General features: G+C 37.6%; 1 protein-coding gene across 2 annotated transcripts in view; it reads right to left on the bottom strand.

Annotated features, from left to right (window-relative positions):
• Positions 1-24,110, bottom strand: part of SH3PXD2B (SH3 and PX domains 2B) — a 240,814-nt gene that overhangs the window by 157,376 nt on the left and 59,328 nt on the right. For both annotated transcript variants that reach the window (XM_077265785.1, XM_077265784.1), the window contains exon 2: positions 22,717-22,797. In XM_077265785.1, the coding sequence (XP_077121900.1) occupies positions 22,717-22,797 (81 nt within the window). The remainder of the gene's footprint in view (positions 1-22,716; positions 22,798-24,110) is intronic.

Raw genomic sequence — 24,110 nt, 5'->3', positions numbered from 1 at the left:
CACATGACTGTCAGCCGAAATATGGAAAAATTATAGCTCTCATAATATGACTTACGGTAGCAAAAACTTAGTTTTGTAAAAAAAAATTTTTTTTTTTAAAAGCGTCTTAGTGTGTGACAGGAGCCAAACATAAAAACCGGATATAAAGCTAGTATCACTGTAATCGACCCGAAGTATAAAGCCACACAAGGAACGGCATAAAAAATAAATAAAACCAATTCTTTACCTGCTGTTCATATTTTTGATTCTGCCTTCCAAAGATCCCAGTAAGGCTTAGCTCACATTTATCCTGCACTCTGCGCTGGGCAAATGGAAGATTCATTATAATGAGGCACATGGGAGTCACTGGGGACGCCGTCTGACCTGTGATCAGGCAGTATCAGTCTTATTAGGCATGCATAAAAGCGCAATCAGCAACAGTTTTGTGCACCTTTGAAAAGAAGGACACCGCTGAACAAAGGCCAGAGAAAGTCCAGAGTAACTCTGCTGCCTCATTATAGTGAGTGGATCCCTTGGGGGTTTCATCTGAATCATGTTACTTGAAGATTTAGATGGCAACCCCGATATAAGTGCCCAGCGTAAAGCGCCAGATAAATGTGTTCCAAAATGTTATGTAAAATGTTCCCAATAAAAGAAAGTCCCTGATCAGCTCCATCACCTGTTAACAGAAAAATAGGGGGCTTCCACCTTACTGGTAGTACAAAGGCTCTGGAAAAGCGCTATGGCTCCTTGCACCCCAAGAGAAAACCAACAAATTATGCACTCCAAAATTCAAATGCTTCCTCCCTTCTGAGCCCCACAGTGTGCCTAAACCACATGTTTGGCATTTCTGTAGCGATGAGAGCGCGCCTAATTTAAGGATGCATGTCTCCAGAAGCATGAGCTGGGCATAGTGTACTGGTCACTACAACGACAGTTTTCAATTTTCCCTTCGCAACATCCTCTATTGCTTGCTTCTGGAAACCACCCATGGAGTCAAAATAGTCATTGCACCGGTAGATAAATTCCCAGAGGGGTGTAATTTCCAAAATGGGGTCACTTGAGGGGGGGGGGGGGAGATTCTTCACTTCTGGCACTAAGGCCATGTTCACACTTTACGGCGTCCTCTGCGGGTTCTCCCGCAGCGGATTTGATAAATCTGCAGGGCAAACCCGCTGCGGTTATCCCTGCAGATTTATCGCGGTTTGTTTTGCGGTTTCCGCTGTGGGTTTACTCCTATACTATTGATGCTGCATATGCAGCAATATGCAGCATCAATAGTAATGGTAAAAATAATAAAAATTGGTTATACTCACCCTCTGATGTCCGGATCTCCTCGGCGCTGCACGCGGCGGTCCGGTTCCAAAGATGCTGAGCCGAGAAGGACCTTCGTGACGTCACGGTCATGTGACCGTGACGTCATCTCAGGCCCTGCTCGCACAGCAACGCAGACCGGACGGCCGCGTGTAGCGCTGAGAGGGGAGTATATCATTTTTTATTTTAATTCTTTTTTTTTTTTTACATACTAATATGGTTCCCAGGGCCTGGAGGAGAGTCTCCTCTCCTCCACCCTGGGTACCATCTGCACATTATCCGCTTACTTCCCGCATCGTGGGCACAGCCCCATGCGGGAAGGAAGCGGTTCAATGCATTCCTATGTGTGCAGAATCGCAGCGATTCTGCACAAAGAAGTGACATGCTGCGGGTTGTAAACCGCTGCGTTTCTGCGCGGTTTTTCCCGCAGCATGTGCACAGCGGTATGCGGTTTCCATAGGGTTTACATGTAAATGTAAACGCAATGGAAACTGCTGCGGACCCGCAGCATCAAAATCGCCGCGAATCCGCGGTAAAACCCGCAAAGTGAGAACATGGCCTTAGAGGCTCTGTGTAGTCAGCAAACTATTCTACAATAATTTGTTCTCCAACAGTCAAATAGCGTTCCTTCCCTCATGAGTCTTGCTGTGTGTCTATGCAGCACTGTACAGCCACATATGGGGTATTGTCTGTTTCAGTAGAAATTGTGTGACACAGTTTGTCACCATTTTTCTCCATTTCCCCATGTGAAATTGTAAAATCTGGGGCTAAAACAAATTATTTTGTGCTAAAAATCGAATAAATTTTTTCTTCGCTGTTCCATGGCATAAAATTCCATGACACACTTGTTGTGTTAATATGATCACTGCACCCCTAGAAGAATTAATTGAGAGGTGTAGTTTGTAAAATGGCATCACTTATGGGGGTTTCTGCTCTTCTGGAACCCTGAGGGCTCTACCAATGTGACATGGCACCCTCATTCCAGTGTAGCAAAATCTACATTGTAATATAGTGCTCCTTTCCTTCTGAGCTTTGCACTGTGCTTCAAAAGTAGCTTTCGACCACATATGGGGTATTTATGTACTCAGGAGAAACGCATCATGGCGTTCGCTATCGATTCCAGACAATTTTGCATTCCAAAACTCAAACGGTGCTCCTTCGCTTCAGAGCCCTGCCATGCACCCAAACAGTAGTTTTCCACCACATGTGGGTTATTGGCGTACTCAAGAGAAATCGCACAAGTTTTAATGTGCATTTTCTCCTGTTATCCTTGTGAAATTGAAAAATTTGGGGTTAAAGTAACTTTTTTGGGGAAAAAATTAAATATTCATTTTTTTCATCCCAAATTCCATTAATTTAAGTGAAACACATGAAGGCTTGAGCACCTTGAGGAGTGCAGTTTTTAGAATGGTGTCACTTTTGGGTATGTTCAGTCATATAGGCCCCTCAAAGTGACGTCAAATGGTCCATAAAAAAATGTTTTTGTTAATTTTATGTAAACATTAGAAATTGCTGGTCAACTTTTAACCCTTCTAACTTCGTACCAAAAAAATTATGATTCAAAAATGTAAAGTAGACATGTGGTAAATATTATTTATTAACTATTTTGTGTGACTTAACTCTTTGGTTTAAGGACGTAAAAATTAAAAATTTGATAATTGCAAAATTTTCAAAATGTTCCCCAAATTTCCGATATTTTCAGAAATAAACGCAAGGTACCGTATATACTCGAGTATAAGCCGAGATTTTCAGCCCATTTTTGGGGGGGGCTAAAGTGCCCCTCTCGGCTTATACTCAAGTTATTGTCAACAGGGGGTCGGCGGGGGAGGTGGATCAGCAGCTGTCCATCATACTCACCTGCTCCTGGCACGTCTCTGCATGTCCCTGCTTCTCCGGCACCTGCAGCTCTTCCTGTGTTCAGCAGTCACGCGGTACCGCTCATTAAAGTGATGAATATGGACGTGACTCCACTCCCATAGGGGTGGAGCCACATATTCATTATGTTAATGAGCGGTACCACTGACCGCCGAACACCGGAACAAGCTGCTGGCCCGGGACGACTGAGAAGCAGGGACCGTGCCGGGAGGGTGAGTATAACGGGGGAGGGTGAGTACTGCGATATTCACCTGTCCCCGCTCCGTCTTCCGTGTCCTATGGCTGTGACTGTTCAGGTCAGAGGGCGTGATCACGTAGTTAGTGCACGCCGCCCTCTGTCTGAACAGTCAGAGAGCTGGAAGACGGAGCGGCGCACGGCAGTGGAACGGGGACAGTTGAATATCGCAAGTGCCGGGGGCCTGAGCGACGAGAGGCGAGTATGCCATTTTTTTTCTTCATCGCCGTAGCAACAGCATATGGGACATAATCTATGGAGCATTTTATAGGGCAATCAACCTTTGTGCAGCATTATATGGGGCATAATCTATGGAGCATCTTATGGGGCCATCAACCTTTGTGCAGCATTATAAGGGGCATAATCTATGGAGCATATTATGGGGCCATCAACCTTTGTGCAGCATTATATGGGGAATAATATTCTATAGTGCATCTTAAGGGGCCATCATTAATCTTTTGTGCAGCATTATATGGGGCATATTTTAATATGGAGCATCTTATGGGGCCCATCATGAACTTTATGGGGCTTATTTTGTATGGAGCATCTTATGGGGCCCATCATGAACTGTGTGGAGCATTACAGTATATGGGGCTCCTGATTCAATATGTATATTCAAAAACATTTAACCTACTGAGGTCTCAAATAATTTTACTTTTATTGGTATCTATTTTTAATTTTGAAATTTACCAGTAGCTGCTGAGAGCAGAAAACACTATTCACTCCAGCCAGGACTGCCCATGGTATAGGCTTTTCAATTAACCTGGCTAGGCATCAAATGTGGGGGCTCAGTACTAACACGTGGGCTCACAGTCGACGAAAGGCCATGTTAAGCCATCTTTATCATCATCATTATAAAAGGTTATGGACTGTGTTTTGACACGCGGATCAACAATCTGAAGGCTGTGCGCACACTTGGCGGTTATGCTGCGTTTTTAAATTGCAGATTTGTCACAAAACCTGAAGGGTTTCCCGATGCCAGCAAAGTGAATGAGAATCCTGAAGTCTCACGCACACGTTGATTATTTGTGTCTTGCCGATTTGGTGCACATATAAATCTGCAGCATGTCAATTCTTTCAGCGTTTCTGTTGCGACTTTACTCATACTAATGAGTGGGGAAAAATCTGCACCAAAAACGCAAGTTAAAAAAAACGGCAAAAATGCACATTTTTGCAACTGGGGTTTTCCTGCCAAGATATGGAGAAAAGGTGCAGAAATTTCTGCACCAAATACTTAATGTGTGTACATAACCTAAGTGACTGTCAGGTGTGGAAACCTGAACACTGTGTAGTAAGTGGCTGGACATTGCTTTCCTATGTAAAACTGGACTTATCTGTAGAGTAATATCCTATGTATAAGCTTTTTTAACTTAACCATGTTTTCAAATATAATTAGTAAGGAGAAGATTCATGATCACATGCAGACTCATAATATGGGTACTTGCTGAGAAGTTTCCCATAAAGCCTGCTAACAGACACCATTTGGAGTCATAATTTAAAGGGAATCTTTCAGTAGGATCAACCCTCCTAAGCCGTCTAAATGGGCATTGAGGTCATAAGAAATTGAATAAAATTATAAGTTGATAACTGCAGTCCAATATTTTCTTAATAAGCAAATCTATGGGCCAGGTACTGATCTTCCTCAGCAGCTGGTTCCAGAGCTTATTTTAATTGAAAGAGGACGTTGCCAGTGTGAGACATGTAGATCAGGAGAGCGCACTGTCAGTCATTACATGTCTCACACTGGTAATGTCCACTGTCATTTACAATAAACTCTTGAGGCAGATTCTCATGTAGATCTGAGATCCAGTCCATAGCCCTGAACAGCTCATTTACATATAAGAAAAATGTGGATTTCTTTGCGAATAAGTTATTGAATCACTAATATCAAGGTAACATTTTATTGAGCATTCTATGACCTGTGTGCCATATTGACGGCTTAGGACAGTTTATCCTACTGACAGATTCCCTTTAAGCTTATTGGGCTGGTTAAAAAAAAAGCATGTGCACTGTTTATTAAGGTGCACTCTGATGGTACTAATAAAATAAACATTTTCTGTCATACGAGGGAAAAGTATCTCATTTTTTTTAAACTGATTTTCCTAAAAAATATGCAAAAATAATTAAAAAAAAAATAATAATTCTGTTGAGCGGGTAGTGTCAGTTAGAAACACTAAATCTGAATCATCTGACATTGGAAAGTGTTGGTTATAAGATGCTTCCTCGTTCAGCAGTTAGTTTATACTGGATAACCATCTTTGAAGATTATAGCTCTACCTCCAGAGTGATCTAATGGAAAAAGTACAAAATCTATATTTTGGATATTGTGGTAAGCAAAAAAAAAGGGAAAATAAGTGTAACTATAAAAAAAATAACCTGGATATTGTCTGTACACTTGTGTCAACAAATGGAGGCGTTTATGTGACAGCAAGCCTGGAAGGTGTATAATGATGAAACATTTATATCGCAGTGACTAAGAAGACAGGATATTGTGGGGTCAGACCACAAATCCAAATAATGTATTTCAAGGTAGTTTAAGGCCACAGATGAACAGTGTTTACAGAAGGAAAATGACACCAATGCAACATACTGGGAGGTAAAATTCAGAGTCAAACTCCTAAATGCTAAATACTTACTGCTGGTAATATTTGATTTTGGTAGATCGTTGGGCGATGTAGTATTATTGTAAGGCACTCTATACTGTGTGATGTAGTATTACTGTAATACACTCTATATTGTGTGATGTAGTATTATTGTAATACACTCTATACTGTGTGATGTAGTATTATTGTAATATACTGTGTGATGTAGTATTATTGTAATATACTGTGTGATGTAGTATTATTGTAATATACTGTGTGATGTAGTATTGTAATATACTGTGTGATGTAGTATTGTAATACACTCTATACTGTGTGATGTAGTATTACTGTAATACACTATACTGTGTGATGTAGTATTACTGTAATACACTATACTGTCTGATGTAGTATTGTAATATACTGTGTGATGTAGTATTATTGTAATATACTGTGTGATGTAGTATTATTGTAATATACTGTGTGATGTAGTATTATTGTAATACACTCTATACTGTGTGATGTAGTATTACTGTAATACACTCTATACTGTGTGATGTAGTATTACTGTAATACACTCTATACTGTGTGATGTAGTATTATTGTAATATACTGTGTGATGTAGTATTATTGTAATATACTGTGTGATGTAGTATTATTGTAATACACTATAATGTGTGATGTAGTATTACTGCAATACACTCTATACTGTGTGATGTAGTATTATTGTAATACACTCTATACTGTGTGATGTAGTATTATTGTAATATACTGTGTGATGTAGTATTATTGTAATACACTGTGTGATGTAGTATTACTGTAATACACTCTATACTGTGTGATGTAGTATTACTGTAATACACTCTATACTGTGTGATGTAGTATTATTGTAATACACTCTATACTGTGTGATGTAGTATTATTGTAATATACTGTGTGATGTAGTATTATTGTAATACACTATACTGTGTGATGTAGTGTTACTGTAATACACTCTATACTGTGTGATGTAGTATTATGGTAATACACTCTATACTGTGTGATGTAGTATTACTGCAATACACTACACTGTGTGATGTAGTATTATTGTAATACACTATACTGTGTGATGTAGTATTATTGTAATATACTGTGTGATGTAGTATTATTGTAATACACTAATAGTGTAATACACTATACTGTGTGATGTAGTATTACTGTAATACACTCTATACTGTGTGATGTAGTATTACTGCAATACACTCTATACTGTGTGATGTAGTATTATTGTAATACACTATACTGTGTGATGTAGTATTACTGTAATACACTCTATACTGTGTGATGTAGTATTATTGTAATACACTCTATATTGTGTGATGTAGTATTGTAATACACTCTATACTGTGTGATGTAGTATTATTGTAATATACTGTGTGATGTAGTATTATTGTAATATACTGTGTGATGTAGTATTATTGTAATATACTGTGATGTAGTATTGTAATACACTCTATACTGTGTGATGTAGTATTACTGTAATACACTATACTGTGTGATGTAGTATTACTGTAATACACTATACTGTGTGATGTAGTATTGTAATATACTGTGTGATGTAGTATTATTGTAATATACTGTGTGATGTAGTATTATTGTAATATACTGTGTGATGTAGTATTATTGTAATACACTCTATACTGTGTGATGTAGTATTACTGTAATACACTCTATACTGTGTGATGTAGTATTACTGTAATACACTCTATACTGTGTGATGTAGTATTATTGTAATATACTGTGTGATGTAGTATTATTGTAATATACTGTGTGATGTAGTATTATTGTAATACACTGTAATGTGTGATGTAGTATTACTGCAATACACTCTATACTGTGTGATGTAGTATTATTGTAATACACTCTATACTGTGTGATGTAGTATTATTGTAATATACTGTGTGATGTAGTATTATTGTAATATACTGTGTGATGTAGTATTACTGTAATACACTCTATACTGTGTGATGTAGTATTACTGTAATACACTCTATACTGTGTGATGTAGTATTATTGTAATACACTCTATACTGTGTGATGTAGTATTATTGTAATATACTGTGTGATGTAGTATTATTGTAATATACTGTGTGATGTAGTATTATTGTAATACACTCTATACTGTGTGATGTAGTATTATTGTAATATACTGTGTGATGTAGTATTATTGTAATATACTGTGTGATGTAGTATTATTGTAATATACTGTGTGATGTAGTATTATTGTAATACACTCTATACTGTGTGATGTAGTATTACTGTAATACACTATACTGTGTGATGTAGTGTTACTGTAATACACTCTATACTGTGTGATGTAGTATTATTGTAATATACTGTGTGATGTAGTATTATTGTAATACACTCTATACTGTGTGATGTAGTATTATTGTAATATACTGTGTGATGTAGTATTATTGTAATACACTCTATACTGTGTGATGTAGTATTATTGTAATATACTGTGTGATGTAGTATTATTGTAATATACTGTGTGATGTAGTATTATTGTAATATACTGTGTGATGTAGTATTATTGTAATACACTATACTGTGTGATGTAGTATTACTGTAATACACTCTATACTGTGTGATGTAGTATTATTGTAATACACTATACTGTGTGATGTAGTATTATTGTAATATACTGTGTGATGTAGTATTATTGTAATATACTGTGTGATGTAGTATTACTGTAATACACTCTATACTGTGTGATGTAGTATTACTGTAATACACTCTATACTGTGTGATGTAGTATTACTGTAATACACTATACTGTGTGATGTAGTATTACTGTAATACACTCTATACTGTGTGATGTAGTATTATTGTAATATACTGTGATGTAGTATTATTGTAATACACTATACTGTGTGATGTAGTATTATTGTAATATACTGTGTGATGTAGTATTATTGTAATACACTCTATACTGTGTGATGTAGTATTACTGTAATACACTCTATACTGTGTGATGTAGTATTACTGTAATACACTCTATACTGTGTGATGTAGTATTATTGTAATACACTCTATACTGTGTGATGTAGTATTATTGTAATACACTATACTGCGTGATGTAGTATTATTGTAATATACTGTGTGATGTAGTATTACTGTAATACACTCTATACTGTGTGATGTAGTATTACTGTAATACACTCTATACTGTGTGATGTAGTATTATTGTAATATACTGTGTGATGTAGTATTATTGTAATACACTCTATACTGTGTGATGTAGTATTACTGTAATACACTATACTGTGTGATGTAGTGTTACTGTAATACACTCTATACTGTGTGATGTAGTATTATGGTAATACACTACACTGTGTGATGTAGTGTTACTGTAATACACTCTATACTGTGTGATGTAGTATTACTGCAATACACTATACTGTGTGATGTAGTATTATTGTAATACACTATACTGTGTGATGTAGTATTATTGTAATATACTGTGTGATGTAGTATTATTGTAATACACTCTATACTGTGTGATGTAGTATTATTGTAATACACTCTATACTGTGTGATGTAGTATTACTGTAATACACTCTATACTGTGTGATGTAGTATTACTGCAATACACTATACTGTGTGATGTAGGATTATTGTAATATACTGTGTGATGTAGTATTACTGTAATACACTCTATACTGTGTGATGTATACTGTGTGATGTAGTATTATTGTAATACACTATATTGTGTGATGTAGTATTGTAATACACTCTATACTGTGTGATGTAGTATTACTGTAATACACTCTATACTGTGTGATGTAGTATTACTGTAATACACTATACTGTGTGATGTAGTATTGTAATACACTCTATACTGTGTGATGTAGTATTACTGTAATACACTCTACTGTGTGATGTAGTATTATAGTATTATTGTAATACACTCTATATTGTGTGATGTAGTATTGTAATACACTCTATACTGTGTGATGTAGTATTATTGTAATACACTATACTGTGTGATGTAGTATTACTGTAATACATTCTATACTGTGTGATGTAGCATTATTGTAATACACTTTATACTGTGTGATGTAGTGTTACTGTAATACAATAATACTACATCACACAGTATAGTGTAATACACTCTATACTGTGTGATGTAGTATTACTGCAATACACTCTATACTGTGTGATGTAGTTTTACTGTAATACACTCTATACTGTGTGATGTAGTATTACTGTAATACACTCTATACTGTGTGATGTAGTATTACTGTAATACACTCTATATTGTGTGATGTAGTATTGTAATACACTATACTGTGTGATGTAGTATTACTGTAATACACTATACTGTGTGATGTAGGATTATTGCAATACACTATACTGTGTGATGTAGTATTATTGTAATACACTTTATACTGTGTGATGTAGTATTACTGTAATACACTATACTGAGTGATGTAGTATTACTATAATACACTACTGTGTGATGTAGTATTATTGTAATACACTCTATAATTTGTGATGTGGTATTATTGTAATACACTCTATACTGTGTGATGTAGTATTATTGTAAAACACTATACTGTGTGATGTAGCATTATTGTAATACACTCTATACTGTGTGATATAGTATTACTGTAATACACTATATACTGTGTGGTGTAGTATTATTGTAATATACTGTGTGATGTAGTATTATTGTAATACACTCTATACTGTGTGATGTAGTATTATTGTAATACACTATATTGTGTGATGTAGTATTGTAATACACTCTATACTGTGTGATGTAGTATTACTGTAATACACTCTATACTGTGTGATGTAGTATTATTGCAATACACTATACTGTGTGATGTAGTATTATTGTAATACACTATACTGAGTGATGTAGTATTACTGCAATACACTCTATACTGTGTGATGTAGTATTATTGTAATACACTCTATATTGTGTGATGTAGTATTGTAATACACTCTATACTGTGTGATGTAGTATTACTGTAATACACTATACTGAGTGATATAGTATTACTGCAATACACTCTATACTGTGTGATGTAGTATTATTGTAATACACTTTATACTGTGTGATGTAGTATTATTGTAATACACGAAAGTGTAATACACTATACTGAGTGATGTAGTATTACTTCAATACACTCTATACTGTGTGATGTAGTATTATTGTAATACAATAATACTACATCACACAGTATAGAGTGTAATATACTGTGTGATGTAGTATTATTGTAATATACTGTGTGATGTAGTATTATTGTAATATACTGTGTGATGTAGCATTATTGTAATACACTATACTGTGTGATGTAGTATTACTGTAATACACTCTATACTGTGTGATGTAGTATTATTGTAATACACTCTATACTGTGTGATGTAGTATTATTGTAATATACTGTGTGATGTAGTATTATTGTAATACACTATACTGTGTGATGTAGTATTATTGTAATATACTGTGTGATGTAGTATTATTGTAATATACTGTGTGATGTAGTATTACTGTAATACACTCTATACTGTGTGATGTAGTATTACTGTAATACACTATACTGTGTGATGTAGTATTATTGTAATACACTCTATACTGTGTGATGTAGTATTATTGTAATATACTGTGTGATGTAGTATTATTGTAATACACTATACTGTGTGATGTAGTGTTACTGTAATACACTCTATACTGTGTGATGTAGTATTATGGTAATACACTATACTGTGTGATGTAGTATTACTGCAATACACTACACTGTGTGATGTAGTATTATTGTAATACACTATACTGTGTGATGTAGTATTATTGTAATATACTGTGTGATGTAGTATTATTGTAATACACTCTATACTGTGTGATGTAGTATTACTGTAATACACTCTATACTGTGTGATGTAGTATTATTGTAATACACTCTATATTGTGTGATGTAGTATTGTAATACACTCTATACTGTGTGATGTAGTATTATTGTAATATACTGTGTGATGTAGTATTATTGTAATATACTGTGTGATGTAGTATTATTGTAATATACTGTGTGATGTAGTATTATTGTAATACACTCTATACTGTGTGATGTAGTATTACTGTAATACACTATACTGTGTGATGTAGTGTTACTGTAATACACTCTATACTGTGTGATGTAGTATTATTGTAATATACTGTGTGATGTAGTATTATTGTAATACACTCTATACTGTGTGATGTAGTATTATTGTAATATACTGTGTGATGTAGTATTATTGTAATATACTGTGTGATGTAGTATTATTGTAATACACTCTATACTGTGTGATGTAGTATTACTGTAATACACTAATGTGTGATGTAGTATTATTGTAATACACTATACTGTGTGATGTAGTATTATTGTAATATACTGTGTGATGTAGTATTATTGTAATATACTGTGTGATGTAGTATTACTGTAATACACTCTATACTGTGTGATGTAGTATTACTGTAATACAGTAATACTACATCACACAGTATAGAGTGTATTACAGTAATACTACATCACACAGTATAGAGTGTATTACAGTAATACTACATCACACAGTATAGAGTGTATTACAGTAATACTACATCACACAGTATAGAGTGTATTACAATAATACTACATCACACAGTATATTACAATAATACTACATCACACAGTATAGTGTATTACAATAATACTACATCACACAGTATATTACAATAATACTACATCACACAGTATAGAGTGTATTACAGTAATACTACATCACACAGTATAGTGTATTACAGTAATACTACATCACACAGTATAGAGTGTAATACACTATACTGTGTGATGTAGTATTACTGTAATACACTCTATACTGTGTGATGTAGTATTATTGTAATATACTGTGTGATGTAGTATTATTGTAATACACTATACTGTGTGATGTAGTATTATTGTAATATACTGTGTGATGTAGTATTATTGTAATACACTCTATACTGTGTGATGTAGTATTACTGTAATACACTCTATACTGTGTGATGTAGTATTACTGTAATACACTCTATACTGTGTGATGTAGTATTACTGTAATACACTCTATACTGTGTGATGTAGTATTATTGTAATACACTATACTGCGTGATGTAGTATTATTGTAATATACTGTGTGATGTAGTATTATTGTAATATACTGTGTGATGTAGTATTACTGTAATACACTCTATACTGTGTGATGTAGTATTACTGTAATACACTCTATACTGTGTGATGTAGTATTATTGTAATATACTGTGTGATGTAGTATTATTGTAATACACTCTATACTGTGTGATGTAGTATTACTGTAATACACTATACTGTGTGATGTAGTGTTACTGTAATACACTCTATACTGTGTGATGTAGTATTATGGTAATACACTATACTGTGTGATGTAGTGTTACTGTAATACACTCTATACTGTGTGATGTAGTATTATTGTAATACACTCTATACTGTGTGATGTAGTATTACTGTAATACACTCTATACTGTGTGATGTAGTGTTACTGCAATACACTATACTGTGTGATGTAGGATTATTGTAATATACTGTGTGATGTAGTATTATTGTAATACACTCTATACTGTGTGATGTAGTATTACTGTAATACACTCTATACTGTGTGATGTAGTATTATTGTAATACACTATATTGTGTGATGTAGTATTGTAATACACTCTATACTGTGTGATGTAGTATTACTGTAATACACTCTATACTGTGTGATGTAGTATTACTGTAATACACTCTACTGTGTGATGTAGTATTATTGTAATACACTCTATATTGTGTGATGTAGTATTGTAATACACTCTATACTGTGTGATGTAGTATTACTGTAATACACTCTATACTGTGTGATGTAGTATTATTGCAATACACTATACTGTGTGATGTAGTATTATTGTAATACACTATACTGTGTGATGTAGTATTACTGTAATACATTCTATACTGTGTGATGTAGTATTATTGTAATACACTCTATACTGTGTGATGTAGCATTATTGTAATACACTTTATACTGTGTGATGTAGTGTTACTGTAATACAATAATACTACATCACACAGTATAGTGTAATACACTCTATACTGTGTGATGTAGTATTATTGTAAGGCACTCTATACTGTGTGATGTAGTTTTACTGTAATACACTCTATACTGTGTGATGTAGTATTACTGTAATACACGCTATACTGTGTGATGTAGTATTACTGTAATACACTCTATACTGTGTGATGTAGTATTATTGTAATACACTCTATATTGTGTGATGTAGTATTGTAATACACTATACTGTGTGATGTAGTACTACTGTAATACACTATACTGTGTGATGTAGGATTATTGCAATACACTATACTGTGTGATGTAGTATTATTGTAATACACTTTATACTGTGTGATGTAGTATTACTGTAATACACTACTGTGTGATGTAGTATTATTGTAATACACTCTATACTGTGTGATGTAGTATTACTGTAATACACTATACTGTCTGATGTAGTATTATTGTAATACACTCTATACTTTGTGATGTGGTATTATTGTAATACACTCTATACTGTGTGATGTAGTATTATTGTAAAACACTATACTGTGTGATGTAGCATTATTGTAATACACTCTATACTGTGTGATATAGTATTACTGTAATACACTCTATACTGTGTGGTGTAGTATTATTGTAATATACTGTGTGATGTAGCATTATTGTAATACACTCTATACTGTGTGATGTAGTATTATTGTAATACACTCTATATTGTGTGATGTAGTATTGTAATACACTCTATACTGTGTGATGTAGTATTACTGTAATACACTCTATACTGTGTGATGTAGTATTATTGCAATACACTATACTGTGTGATGTAGTATTATTGTAATACACTATACTGAGTGATGTAGTATTATTGTAATACACTCTATATTGTGTGATGTAGTATTGTAATACACTCTATACTGTGTGATGTAGTATTACTGTAATACACTATACTGAGTGATGTAGTATTACTGCAATACACTCTATACTGTGTGATGTAGTATTATTGTAATACACTTTATACTGTGTGATGTAGTATTATTGTAATACACTTTATACTGTGTGATGTAGTATTGCTGTAATACACTATACTGAGTGATGTAGTATTACTGCAATACACTCTATACTGTGTGATGTAGTATTACTGTAATACACTATACTGTGTGATGTAGTATTATTGTAATACACTCTATACTGTGTGATGTAGTATTATTGTAATATACTGTGTGATGTAGTATTATTGTAATATACTGTGTGATGTAGTATTATTGTAATACACTCTATACTGTGTGATGTAGTATTACTGTAATACACTATACTGTGTGATGTAGTATTATTGTAAAACACTATACTGTGTGATGTAGCATTATTGTAATACACTATACTGTGTGATGTAGTATTACGGTAATACACTCTATACTGTGTGATGTAGTATTATTGTAATACACTCTATACTGTGTGATGTAGCATTATTGTAATACACTTTATACTGTGTGATGTAGTGTTACTGTAATACAATAATACTACATCACACAGTATAGTGTAATACACTCTATACTGTGTGATGTAGTATTATTGTAATACACTCTATATTGTGTGATGTAGTATTGTAATACACTCTATACTGTGTGATGTAGTATTACTGTAATACACTCTATACTGTGTGATGTAGTTTTACTGTAATACACTCTATACTGTGTGATGTAGTATTACTGTAATACACTCTATACTGTGTGATGTAGTATTACTGTAATACACTCTATACTGTGTGATGTAGTATTACTGTAATACACTCTATACTGTGTGATGTAGTATTATTGTAATACACTCTATATTGTGTGATGTAGTATTGTAATACACTCTATACTGTGTGATGTAGTATTACTGTAATACACTCTATACTGTGTGATGTAGTATTATTGCAATACACTATACTGTGTGATGTAGTATTATTGTAATACACTTTATACTGTGTGATGTAGTATTACTGTAATACACTATACTGAGTGATGTAGTATTACTGCAATACACTCTATACTGTGTGATGTAGTATTACTGTAATACACTATACTGTGTGATGTAGTATTATTGTAATACACTCTATACTGTGTGATGTAGTATTATTGTAATATACTGTGTGATGTAGTATTATTGTAATATACTGTGTGATGTAGTATTATTGTAATACACTCTATACTTTGTGATGTGGTATTATTGTAATACACTCTATACTGTGTGATGTAGTATTATTGTAAAACACTATACTGTGTGATGTAGCATTATTGTAATACACTCTATACTGTGTGATGTAGTATTACTGTAATACACTCTATACTGTGTGATGTAGTATTATTGTAATATACTGTGTGATGTAGTATTATTGTAATACACTCTATACTGTGTGATGTAGTATTACTGTAATACATTCTATACTGTGTGATGTAGTATTATTGTAATACACTCTATACTGTGTGATGTAGCATTATTGTAATACACTCTATACTGTGTGATGTAGCATTATTGTAAGGCACTCTATACTGTGTGATGTAGTATTATTGTACATCTGAAACAATACTGATGCCACAAAAGTGAATGAGAAACCTGAAGTGTCATGAACACGTTGGGTATTTTTGACTTGGAGATTTGGTGCAGAAAATAATCAGCAGCATGCCAATTCTCAGTTTTTGTCCTGCTTTTTTCACCAGTTACCTCATTCAAATCAGTCTAAAAATGCAGGCAAAAACGCACCAAAAATGCACATTTTTGTAGCTGCATTTTTCCTGACAAGAGCTGCAGAAACTACTGCATCCATTTACTCAATGTGTGCACAAAGCCTTATAGAGAAAGTCATAGTTACTCACCGATAACGGTGTTTCTCGGAGCTCATGACAGCACTACGGAGAGAGGGGATCCGCCCTTCGGGGGACAGGAAACCTACAGATACATAAGGGCGGTACCTCTCCCTCGCATCAGTTGGTTTACAGAGCATCGGAGGACCTCCAGGTTAGTTTACAATAGAGAAAATACCATATTATAACATTTCTTAACAAAAAAGGAACCCCGTGCCTAAATTGTAATATATACACTATATAAATCATATGTAATTAAAGGTGCTCACCGCACTCGTGATGGGAGGGAAATAAGCGAGTGCTGTCATGGGCTCCGAGAAACACCGTTATCGGTGAGTATCTATGACTTTCTCGGTCTCCCATGACAGCACTACGGAGAGAATTGCAGAGACTAAGCTTAGGGAGGGACCACCGCCTCAAGAACCCTTCGACCAAAGGTCAGGTCAGACATAGAGGCTAGATTTAATCTATAGTGCCTAAAAAAGGTTGACGGTGATGACCAGGTGGCCGCCTTACAGATCTGTTCTATTGATACCTCTGACCTCTCAGCCCATGAGGTAGCTACTGCTCTTGTGGAATGCGCTCTTATACCGTCCGGGAACGCATTTCCCGTGGATGAATATGCCAACGCTATTGCCTCTTTTATCCACCTTGCCAAAGTGCCTTTAGATGCCCGGAATCCTTTTCTGGGACCCTGGAAACAAACAAACAGAGAGCCTTCCTTCCTATACTCCCTGGTGGAATCTAGGTATTGGACTAGGCATCTTCTAACATCTAGATTATGGAAGTTCTGCTCTTTCTCATTTCTAGGGTTCGGGCAGAAGGACGGCAGGGATATTTCCTGTGACCTATGGAATTTAGACGCCACTTTTGGCAAATAGGCCGGGTCAGGTCTAAGAGTGACTATCATCCAATATTTTTGTAAAAGGTGGGTTAGAGGATAGGGCTTGAATATCGCTTATTCTGCGCGCCGATGTTAAGGCTACTAGAAGAATGGTTTTAAGTGACAGTGTTTTTATGGGAATCGTGTCTATGGGTTCGAATGGTGGACCAGATAATGCTGAAAGGACTAAATTTAGGTCCCATGAGGGCATCTTTTGGGTAACTACAGGTTTTGATCTTGTTACCGCTTTAATGAATCTTATTATCCATGGGTTGGCTGCAATATTCTGGTTATAGAGTGCACCCAGGGCTGCTATCTGTACTTTAAGAGTACTAACCGCTAACCCCTGTTCCAGCCCTTTTTGTAGGAACTCAAGTATTTTATTAATTGAAGGTCCCTCCTGGATTTTAACTTTGGATACAGACAAGAATTTTTTCCATGTTTTGCCATATATTTTAGTAGTAATAGGTTTTCTACATTTTAATAATGTTGCAACCAAGTTGTCTGAAAAACCTCTTTTTATTAATAGTTCCCGTTCAAAAGCCAGGCTCTCAAATGCAAGTTCGTCTCCTGTGGGTGGAAGATCGGTCCTTGCTGTAATAGGTCTGGCAGATTCGGTAGAACCCATGGGTCTGAGACCGATAGCATCCTTAGCCAGGAAAACCATGTCCTTTTTGGCCAGAATGGGGCAATAAGGATCATCTTTGTTTTGTCCTCTCTGACCTTGCGAATGACTGCCGGAATCAGAATGGTTGGTGGAAAGGCGTAAGTTAGTTTGTGTGTCCATGGAATGAGAAAAGCATCCAGAGCCTGGGGATTCCCTTCCGGGCTTAGAGAACAAAATTTGTTTACTTTTTTGTTTTTGTGATTGGCGAACAAGTCTATTGTTGGGGTTCCCCACATTCTCGTGATCTGGTTGTAGACAGACTGATTCAGGGACCACTCGCCTTGTCTCAACTGAGTTCGACTCAGATAATCTGCTTTCTCGTTTTTTGAACCTTGAATATGTAGTGCGGAAAGGGATAGTAGAGTCGTTTCTGCAAGGCCTGAGAATTTTGGCGGAGGAATTCATCAGTAACCGAGACCTTGTTCCCCCCTGGTGATTTATGTAGGCTACTGTCACTATATTGTCCAAGAAAATTCGGACATGATGTCCTCGAATGTAGGGAAGGAATGATAGGAGAGCCTGATACACCGCCCAGAGTTCTTTTTGATTTGAGGATGCTGACAGTTCCTGAATTGACCAGTTGCCCTGAGTCACTCTGTTTCCCATGTGGGCCCCCCACCCCCTGGGACTCGCATCGGTTGTTATTACCCGAGATATTTTTGGTACCCAAGGAATCCCTTCTGAAATATTCTGGCTCTTTCCCCACCAGAGAAGGGAATGAATAACGGAGGAATTTAGAATGACCCTGCTTTCCAAATTGTTTTTTAATATTACCTGCCATTCTAGTATGTGCCACTGAAGCTCCCTTGTGTGGAATTGTGCAAAGGGTATCGCCGGCAGGCATGAGGATAGAGACCCCAGCAGAGACATTGCCCTCCTTAGAGTCATGGAGGGGTTTTGCAGTGTTTGTGCTATCATGGCTAATATTTTGTCTTTTTTGGGGCCCGGGAGTCGGCATTCTTGAACCCGGGAGTCTAACGTCAGCCCTAGGAACTCCTGTATCTGAGAGGGTTCCAACCTTGATTTTTTTATATTTATGAGCCAACCCAAGTCCGTTAGAGTAGTCATTACTCGGTCTCTCTGTTCTCTGCAACTTTGAGCCGAGTCGCTGGCAATAAGAAAAAGTCGTCCAAGTAAGGGACTATGATAATGTTTTGTTCCCTTATGTGGGCCATCATCTCCGCTACTATTTTTGTGAATATCTGCGGAGCTATAGAAATCCCGAACGGGAGGGCCCTGTACTGGAAGTTTCTTATTTTTCCTTTTATGGACACCGCCATCCTGAGAAACTTTTGAGAATGCTCGTGGATGGGCACATGGTAATATGCGTCGGTTAGGTCTATCACAACCATGTAGCAATTTGGAAAGAGAATTTTTATTGTAGATTTTATTGTCTCCATTTTGAACTTGTGATTTCTTACATAATTGTTTAGATTTCTTAAGTTTATAATCGTCCTAAAGGACCCGTCGGGTTTCGGTACTAGAAACAGAGGGGAGAAAAACCCCTCCCCCATTTCTTGAGGAGAGATCTCCTGAATTACGGCTTTCTGCAGTAGGGAGATAATCTCTTTCTCTAGTGCCGCTTGTTCTGCTGTCGAAGACCTCGTTTTTGTCACTACATAATTTCGAGGGGGGGGGGGGGGGAAGGAAATCTATTTTTAGACCAGATTGTATGAGTCTTAAAATCCAGGTGTTGTTGGATATTTTCTCCCAAGCAGGAAGAAATGCGGTGAGCCTTCCCCCCACCGTAGGGAAAATGTCATTTGGTGGCTTTTTTATCACGGGAGGTGTTGCCAAAGAGGTAACCTCTATCTCGCCTTCTCCCTTCTTCCCATTTATTCTGTTCTCTGGGAGATCTTCAACGAAAAAATTTACGATTCCGAAAGGACTGTTTAAATGGGGCTGGCCCCAGATTTGGAAACCCCTTCTTTTTGTCTCCTGCTTTCTGGAGGATGTCATCCAGGGTTTCCCCAAATAAGAAATTTCCCTCGCATGGGATAGAACACAGCTTCAACTTTGTTTGGAGATCTCCTGGCCAGCTCTTAAGCCATAGGGTCCTTCTGGCCGCGTTGGAGAGGGCAGCGGCCTTGGATGTTAGACGTAATGAGTCCGCTGAGGAGTCCGCTAGGAAAGCTGCTGCTGCTCTAATTGCAGGGATTGAGTCTTAACAATTTACTTCTGGGTGATCCGTCCTTGATCTGGCTTTCCAGCTGGTCAACCCACACCAGAGACCTGGAGGTGCAGGTTGCTGCGACTGCAGGTCTCAAGCTACCCCCAGCCGATTCCCAAGCCCCTTTGAGAAAGGTATCCGCTTTCTTGTCTAAGGGGGTCTTTGAGGGTACCCATATCCTCAAACGGGAGCGCGAATTTTTTCGAGGCTTTGGCCACTGCTACGTCCAATTTGGGTGCCTTGTCCCAAGAAGTGGACGCCTCATCATCGAAGGGATACTTTCTTTTCAGCGAGGGTACTGAAGAATTTCTCCTGTCCGGTTTTTCCCATTCTTTTTTAATCAGTGTCTGGACATTGGAGTTTAACGGAAAAGCTCTCCGCTTTTTTTGTGTCAGACCTCCGAACATAATATCTTGAGCCGTTTTATCGGGTCTGGGATCCTCAACCCCCATAGTGGCTCTGACGGCTTTAACCAAGGCGTCCACTTCCTCTAATGGGAAGCAATGACGGCCTGAATCTTTATCGGAGGAAGATAGGGAGGATTCGGAATCGTCAGAGTCCGTGTCCTCAGATGAGGATCGGACAGAGTGAGCATATACCGTCTCCTTCACCTTTTCCTTCCCTTTTTTGGAAGATATCAGGGCATTCTGAACTTCAGATCTAATTATAGTTTTAAGTTCAGATGCGAAGTCAGGGGTTTCTTCACATAATAAACGCTGGATGCAAGATTTACAAAGCTTTTTTCCCCAGGTTACCGGCAAAGCTTTGTTACAGGTGGGGCAAACCCTGTTTTTCTTTTTCTCCAGGCTCTTCTTACCCTAGTAAGGGAGAAGAGGGAGCCCTATTATAAAAAAAGTATACTTTCATGGAGATCACTCACCATTCGGATGTGGAGGCAGGTACCGGTTCTGGAGGAGGGCCCGGGTCTGGCAGTGGAGCCTCTTGAGGAGGGGAGTTAGTCCTCGCAGATCTGCTGCGCTGTGTGGATCGACTGCTTGATCCACTTCTTCTGGAGCTCTTTGGGTCATTTTTCTTATGATGCTGCTGCCTGGCCTGCAGCTGCTGTGGATCGCTGTCCTCCATGGTTAAAGGGAGATGGTGCACACATGGTTGTCGCACTATCTCCCTTTTTGAATCCGGCGCCACCCCCGGCGTTCTTCCTCGCTTCCGGTCCTGCGCACATCCCTGGGAGAGGAGAAATTACCGCGCATGCGCACGGAGATGACCCGGAAGTTGATGCCGCATTTCCGGAGCGGCGGCCATCTTTCTTCACCCGGAGCGTGCCGCAGCCGGCACAGGAGCTCCGGGTGACCAGCGCCCCTTCATCCTTCGGAGTCTGGCGGCGGCCTCTCCCCCGCTCACCCTGAAGAACCCATCGGTCCCAGCGGTGGCGGCTTCGGGTGCCAGACAAGCCGCGGCTGGAGCCTCCTCGCTGCCGGAACTCGACTGTCCAGTCCCGGTCCACTGGATACGACGTCTTCGTGCAGGTACAGCCGAAAAGAGGTTCCCCGTCAGGGACAGGAAACCAACTGATGCGAGGGAGAGGTACCGCCCTTATGTATCTGTAGGTTTCCTGTCCCCGAAGGGCGGATCCCCTCTCTCCGTAGTGCTGTCATGGGAGACCGAGAAATATGAATATCTGATATCAAATAGAATAGGCAAAGGCTGTAGTCAGGGTTCCCGAAGTCTAAATATTTCTGGACAGTCCATAAAAAGAGCTCTTTTTTCCATGATTGGTGTGTACATGGTTTTTTTGGGGTTTTTTTTTTTTACATTGAGAAACCTGTACATATTATTATGACTGTAAATATCATCACATCAAAGTTAATGTAGCTAAAGAGTTCATATCAGAGTAAAGAGCTATGGCTGTGTTTAAACTTAAAATCGTAATGAATTATTGTTGTTTTCTAATATGTGCATGAAAAATATTGGTTATGTGTTATTTTTTGACAAGCTGTCCAGAAACAAAAATTAAGTTAGCAATCTTAGGAGCAGCTGTATATTCTCTCATATTACTGATAAAATGTCTGGTATTAACCAAGAATTAGTTTCCATTTCTTACCTGTAAGTCAAAGAACTTGCTATATCTTCGATAGATGACCTCTGAGGTGCCACTTGACCAGGTGACATTAATAATATATACCTGTAAATATAAAATAAAGTTCAATCAGTGACAAACCTCATCCGGAGAGCACATAGTTACCCAAATTTAGATCCATCTACAGTGGTGACACACATTCATTACTTCTGGTGAAACGAAGGCAGAACCAGTTTTTTAAACATCTTCTCAAATGTCCTTTCAGTGACATAAACTTGTATATTTCATGGTAAAAACCTTACTATCTTATGGGATCTAGTCTTAATTTTGCGTGGCTCCAATACAGAACAGAATTCTAGCCTCACAATTTCCCAACAAAGCGATATTCTTGTTGCTGCTGCCAAAAGTCAGTCTTGGATCCGATAGTGTAGTTATAATTTATTAGATGGAGGCCCGATGCTATCGCATCGGGAGGGCGGTAATGTCACGATGGGGGCAGGCTTTGCAGCGTTGAGAATCTCTCCCCCCCCCCCATGTGCTCTTGGGAGCCTGGTATTGCTGTTAAGACTGCAGATTTCTGTTTGCGTCGCTGCCTAATGGCATCCGGTGATAATCTAATGACTTTTGCATCAGGGGACTCATGTGCTTGACGCCTACGCGCCTATGCATTGTTTTTGTCCCAGCGATGCTGTTGCTCTTCAAGAGTCTCATTTGCCCGTTGTTGTCTTCGACGTTGTGCCTTTGCTGCTTTCCTTTCATTGTCAGTGGCGTACTTTTTAGGAGGAGCCATGTTGGCGTTATTTGCTTTTTAAAGGAGTTTTCCCACGAACGAAACTTCATTTTAAAAATTGTCTGTGTCTGACCGTGTACTGATCATACCACAGCTCCTGGGCAGGGGAGGAAGCAAAAGACAATACTGACATTACAGCAGGAGATCGCAGAGGATACATTTTGTGAGGTAAAATATTGTTTAAAAACAGTCAGTGAAATATTTTACCTGACAAAAGAAATCCTCTGTGATCCCCTGCTGTAATGTCAGTATTGTCTTTTGCTTCCTCCCCTGCCCTGGAGATGTGGTATGCTCCGTACACGGTCAGACACAGACCATTTTTAAAAAGGAACTTTCATTCGTGGGAAAACCCATTTAATGTGACCTGCTTCCTCTGCTGTAGACACATCGCGCATCTGCTGCCAGGATCAGCCAATTGATTCACTGAGCCTGCACGGAATTCGCGCAGGCGCAGTAAATCAGACTGCCACCATCTTTGTGCAGACAGATAGCGGCGGTCACATTAACACCGCGCATGCGCTCCTCCTGTACTGATGGCGGCAGTCAGTGAATCATTCAGCTGATCCTGGCGGCGGCGTGGTACCGCGCAAGAGGCTGCGTACGGGGTATACAGTGTGTGTGTGTGTGT

Source organism: Ranitomeya variabilis, chromosome 5, assembly GCF_051348905.1.
Source record: "Ranitomeya variabilis isolate aRanVar5 chromosome 5, aRanVar5.hap1, whole genome shotgun sequence".
NCBI lineage: Eukaryota > Metazoa > Chordata > Amphibia > Anura > Dendrobatidae > Ranitomeya > Ranitomeya variabilis.
The sequence above is the reverse complement of the archived record's forward strand: the minus strand, read 5'-3'. Positions and strand labels throughout refer to the sequence as shown.